This window comes from Amblyomma americanum, chromosome 2 (assembly GCF_052857255.1).
Source record: "Amblyomma americanum isolate KBUSLIRL-KWMA chromosome 2, ASM5285725v1, whole genome shotgun sequence".
In the NCBI taxonomy this organism is placed as follows: Eukaryota; Metazoa; Arthropoda; class Arachnida; order Ixodida; family Ixodidae; genus Amblyomma; species Amblyomma americanum.
Genome location: NC_135498.1, coordinates 200,196,579 through 200,202,578, shown reverse-complemented (window position 1 = coordinate 200,202,578; position 6,000 = coordinate 200,196,579). Strand labels below are relative to the sequence as shown.

The window sequence follows — 6,000 nt, the reverse complement described above, 5'->3', positions numbered from 1 at the left end:
CGAGGGACATCGCAAAGGAGGCCTTAAAGAAAGCGGCGAAGCGCAGGAAGGAGGTGCACGATCGCAGTGCTAGAGACGCACCGTTTGATGTGGGGGACAGCGTGTACATTGAAAACTGCCAAAGGCAGATTGGGCTAGCTCGTAAGTTCCAGACGAAGTGGAGAGGACCGTGCGAGGTTGTCGAGAAGCTTTCTCCGGTAAACTTCAGAGTCCGAGACGTGAACCGGCGCTTGATAAGGATACACGCAAATCGCCTCAAGTCGGCACCGGTTCAGTATTCACGAAATGAGGAAAGGGAAAGCGTGGATTTTGATGGGGACAGAAGTGAAGCGGAGCGCGCAGATAGTTCGCAAGAAACGCCCTCTCCTGCATTTGTTCGGCAGGCGCCAGAGGTGACGGCCGGAATGCCACCGGATTTACTTCATGCATTGCTACAAGAAGAAGCGCGCGAGGTTGCCGCGCAGATAACGCCAGGAGAGGCTCCTGCCACGAGCCCTCGCGAGTCCCAAAGCAGACAAAGGGTCACAGACTTACTTAGTATGACTCATGAAGGCCGATATCCGCTGCGAAATCGGAAAGCTAAGTCGGACTAATGGCGTAAACAGAGCGGAGTTGTGAACTGGTCAGAATTGTGTATTGCCGCAGCTCATAACATTGCTATATGCGTATGTGTTAAGTTATCGGAGTTAGTAGTTAAACCTTTCTGTCATTAAGTAACACCTTCACAGGAGAGCATGCGGAGCGCATGCAGAACCTGCCCTACTTCCTTTCGTTATCTATATTTTTGTCTGTGCCGTGATCGTGCTAGAAGTGGGAGCTCCTTTGTAACTGTGGTAAATTTATTTCGTCCAGTTTGGACTAGAAAGGAGAGGCTTGGGTGCTGAGTTTCATGTTTATCTGTAAAAGAAGATCAGTGCTGCCCCTGGAGACGCCAGTTATGACAGCGGAGGCATATGGTGTTGTGCAGTGGTGTTGAGTGCAGCGAAAAGTGTTTTGTCGGACGCACTGTGCGAGGCGATTCAGAAAGACAAGGGGAGCTGCAGGGACTCAAATGTTCGGAGAACTTTCTTCTGGAGGGTGAGCGAGTGTGACATTCCTTGTGTGCTACGAGGTACATTCCTTGTGTGTGCATCGAGTTGGGGCTTAAGGCCGCCCCTCTTTTCCAGCTGCATACCTTTGCAGAAAGCAGGACGCCGGCACACGCGGAAACCGAGAGCCCCCGAGTACATACGGGGAACGAAAATTGTCGCTTGACGCACGGACCCCCTCCCCCCCCCCCTTTGTCGTGGGCTATCGCCGGGAAGGCACCCACAGCTTCCCGCCTTGCCTCGTGAACAAAAGCGCATTCCCAGGAGGGCCGTGACGGACACCTGTCATGGCGGACAGGCAAGACTCGCCAAGAATGTGGGAAGACAGGGGCGACCCTTAATCTGGTTTCCCGGAGCGACAGACGAACCCCTTCTTGCTTATTAGCTGTGTCCCGCCGTCGGTAGCCCGGCAGCATCGTGGGCCCTTTCGCCCCCTCCTCTGTTGCTGACGGGCGACGCGGACCGATGGTGGGTGGCGGTATGCATGCATGGGGCAAGGATTAGCTCCGAAGGGAGAGCCTGTGGATACTCTCACTTGAGAGAGAGTTGTGGCGTTTTTGTTTATTTAGTTTGTGTTGTTAACAAGACTCTGGGTTCGAGGCTAAGCCCAACCCAAGGGGTTGTCCCCATCTCGAATGTTATTTTTGATTGGAGAATTGATGCTTTGGGCGGGTCACTGAAAATGACCGCCCTTAGTCCTTTGTTAATCAAGTGCTTAAAAGCGCATGTAAACGAATGCAGTCCAGTCTGAGCTGGGGCTCCATGCTTAGCATGTAATGTGATGCTACTTAGGCACTAACCTGCCCGGTCGATGAGTAAAGTAGTGCAAAGTTTGTTCTTTTGTAAATTCAGTTCTGCTTTTTCCAGTTTAACTCTCTGTTTATGTATGTTGTAAAATTATGCTCTGCTGTCATCATCTACAAGCTCGCGTCCTGTTCATCTTCCAAGCCGAACGACACTAGAGGAAGGGTTTGTGAACCATCCTCGAAGAAACGGACGACTATTGAAATTCTACTGCATACACGCTCAGGACGACATCGTTCGCCAAGAGGGCCTTCAGCGCCGAAGCCCGACGGCGTGCAGCTTCTGCCAGCAACCGCTCGAGCCCAACTCCGGAGCCACTCCATCGCCCCCATGAAGTCGTCGGCACGTAAGCTCGGACGCCCCAGCCTCTGATGTATAATCTTAATCATGTGTAATTATTGAATATACCTGTTTGTTTAAACTGAGTCATACGGTGTCTCTTTGCCTCTCCGTCCCGTGTGGACCTGCGCATTATGGGGGTCATCACAGTTGAATAAAGAGTGTACAAATATGCATGCATCAGAGTCAATAGAATATAAAGAAGCAAAGAAGAGAAAAAAATATGTCCTATGGCACTTGAGAAAATCATAGGTATTTCTTTAATGATGACTCAGCGTTTGTGCTCTCTCTTCTCGTCCTCGTCTGTGCGCGTTAGTTCACGGTCTGAGGAACTCCCAGTAGACGCCGCAGAATGTCCGAGTGCCAGTGCACAAGTTAGAAGATGCCGGTTTTCACACTTTGAGAATTCCTAAGTTTTTCAAGTGTGTTAGTATTGTGACCTGTGCGAACGAGATTTCTTTAAAAGAATTAAATTACAGCTCTTTTAAATCGTCCAGCGAACGCTAGCGGAACCGATTTAAGGTTATAAAATCTGACCCGCCAGTAGACAAAGAAAGTGTAGGGAAGTTCAGGAGTGCTTGAAAATATCTCGAAGTAGCGTTCATGAATACGAAAAAAAAAATATAGCAGTGAAAGAAAGGCGGCTAGAAGTCGGGGAAACTAGAAGTGTGTGCCTGTTCAGTTATTCTCCTTAGCGTAGAGAACAAGAAGATTGACTGGCGACGTCCACCGTTCATTCTAAGCCTTTAAGCTGGAGTCGAACGGGTGTTTTGCGAAGTTTCTGACATAATCTCAAAAAAGCGTCTGAAAAGGAAACAAAGAAGAGGAAAAAAGATTCCCTCTGGCACTTGAGAAAATCGTTGGTATTTCTTTAATGGTGAGAGCTGCATTTGACATTTAAGACGCGGTTTTCAGATCACTTTTCTTGCGACGAGTCGGCGCAATAAATCACACGCTTCAGCAATAAAGCCGATAGATCAAAATCGGGATGACGAGAAGGAGTTTCAGGATAATGGTTGCACGGTTTAACAGTTTGCGCATGCGCAAATAGGTGCAGTGCGGCTGGGTATCAAACTGCGCTGGTTTGCGCCGCGCGTGTGGTGCTGAGGACACACCAGCGACGACTTGGGCGCCATGCTGTTAGCCAGCCGCGTCACTCCAGCATGGTGAAGCTCGCGTTCGGCGTGCTGTTTACAGGAGGCAGAACCACCTCGTGCGCTCCTTCTGCGCGAAATATGAAGCGCCCCACGGTGTTGGTGGACAACACCACGGTCACCACCAGCACGGCCTTCAGCGCCAGACCAAGCGCCACCTGCGAGCAAGCATCGCGAACACTGCGAGAGATGCCGGCGAACGCAGGTCCTCCACCATACCGCTTTCGAAATGTTGCACTATGGCGGCTGAAATCCCGCGACCTCGCAAAGTGAATTCTCGAGGGCGGCCACCCACCTGCAAAGGTTGCTAGTCTGCTATGACATGCTATGCCGTACGCGGCGTCCTTTAGACGGAACGAAGTTGTGCCGTTGTGGTCACAGTGGGCAGCAGTAGAATTCAATTCATTTTCTATCATGGTACAAATGATGGCGGGGGTCCGGAGTAAAAGCTGTCGTTTGACAGCTATACAAGGCCACGGGCCCCCGCTGTGGCAGCAATGCCTGGCACGTGAAAAAGAAATGTTTGCCGCCGTTGAAAAGCATCCACTTTTAGAATCGACGTTTTTGTCTAGTGGGTACGGTCGCCTTTTGAGCGTTCTCCTTGTCAGAGGCCAGCGCAGATATGTTTTAAAATTGCAGTTGTAACAGTGAAACCAACGGAGAGAATCGGCCATTAGAGAGACGCCGGAGATTTCGGATTTTTTTTTTTTTGTATCGCCGTCTGCACGCTTAACGCGAACGCTCGACAGCGTGGCTCGAACTGACGCCAGCGCCGCGAAGCGTTGGCCGCCGACACAATGTTTGCTGCTGACGATAGATGAAACAGTTTGATTTGACTTGTCTTCGTGTGACCGACAAGGAAAGGGCGCGTTTTTGACGAGCCTATCAAGTCGCGTCTCGCTGCGTATGCGGTCTCTCTTGCGCAGAGATAACGTGTTGCAGTTTTCTTATCTCAGCAACACTACATGAGTGCGGCAACTCGCGCGCGCCTTTCGAGTTTGACCTTGGAGTTGCTGCTTGAATGATTCCCAAAGCAGAGCTAACGCAGTTTGCATTTTCTTGCTCAGGAGAGCAGGTTTGTTTGCCCCCCCCCCCCCCCCCCCCAAGTCAGAAACCATGCACTCCCGAGCAGAACCTCACCAACTCTAACCAGCATAACATATTATCCAGACTTATGAATACCATGTACAGCGTTTGCGCTGCTTTTCCTAATATGTCAGAATTGTGGCGGAACGGGCTAGTTGGTGCACGTTTGTAATTTTTCGAAAGCGCTAAAACAACTGGGAAAAAGAAGGGGCCGCCGTGGTGGCGGAGTGGTTATGGCGCTCAGCTGCTGGCCCGAAAGACGCGGGTTCGATCCCGGCCGCGGCGGTCGAATTTCGATGGAGGCGAAATTCTAGAGGCCCGTGTGCTGTGCGATGTCAGTGCACGTTAAAGAACCCCAGGTGGTCGAACTTTCCGGAGCCCTTCACTACGGTGTCTAATAGCCTGAGTAACTTTGAGACATTAAACCCCGTAAACCATACACGGACAAAGAAGGAAGAGACATGAACGAGCGCTACTTCCAACTATTTATTTCATGATACCGTAAGGGTTTTATACAGTGGTCAAAGGCTACTATGACACGGCAGGAGACTGTACGTGCGCGATAAAAAGTGCAGCTGCCGAGATCGACAGAAACCAGAAAACATGTGCAAGATTACGTTCATACACTGAGGAACGCCAGTTCTTTTTTGACAATGAAATGGAAGGAGCACTGACACAAGTGCTTCCCAGTGATACTATTTGCGTTGTTTCGATCATCTCACCGGCAAGTTGATCATGACTACGTCGGATAATATGACACTTATTTAACTCTGCTTCATTAAGCAGAGTTCCGGCACTTACTGAAGGGAATGGCCAGGTTGCTTCCGGACGAATTTCTAACATTATTGCTGTGCTGGCGTAGCCGGTCATTATTGTTGCGCTGGCGTAGCCAACAGCCTGTTTGTTCAACTTACTTTTTGCCACAATATAGGGGGTACAGTAAACGACAAAATCAATGCAGTTCACGTACGCAGTTTGGTCCTTGATGCCACATGTTTGTTTGACTGAGGGGTAGGGCTTTGTCACCTTGCAAAGCTTGTTGACCTTATGAGGGGCCGTAAACACAACTGTCACGTCTGCTTTCTGTGCGATGTTTTTCAAGTTCTCAAAGACACTGTATACGTAAGGAAGCATCCCAACCTTTTTCTTATCGCTAGACTTCTGTGCGACATGCTCACTAGCGTTAAGGTTCTGCTACCGAAACCTGAACAGGAAATGGGTAATCAGCGGCGGATAACTGGTTGACTTCTTTGTGGAAGCTGCGGGTCATGCAGTCGTGGCACGATTTTGTTAAGGCGTTTCTAAAACAAAGCGCACTGATTCCACGCTTTACAAATTTAAGTGGCCGTAGCGAAAAGCTAAGAGGGGCTTATTGCCGCGAGGTTCGCAGCTCCACCTAACAGGGTTATCGGTGAGAGAAAAGTGGCGGCGTAACGCGGCGGCGTAACGCGGCTAAACTGCATTACCTGGCAGTCGGCAAGCCTTGAGCCATCTCGTGGCTAGATGTTTTTTCGTCTTCATCTCTCGAG

At 50.1% G+C, this 6,000-nt stretch overlaps 1 protein-coding gene across 1 annotated transcript in view; it reads right to left on the bottom strand.

The window, feature by feature from the left end:
- Positions 1-3,168: 3,168 nt before the first annotated feature.
- The window catches only part of LOC144120329 (uncharacterized), a 42,503-nt gene continuing 39,671 nt past the window's right edge, over positions 3,169-6,000 (bottom strand). The window contains exon 4 of the mRNA XM_077652705.1: positions 3,169-3,543. Within this exon, the coding sequence (XP_077508831.1) occupies positions 3,385-3,543 (159 nt within the window). The 3' untranslated portion in view covers positions 3,169-3,384. The remainder of the gene's footprint in view (positions 3,544-6,000) is intronic.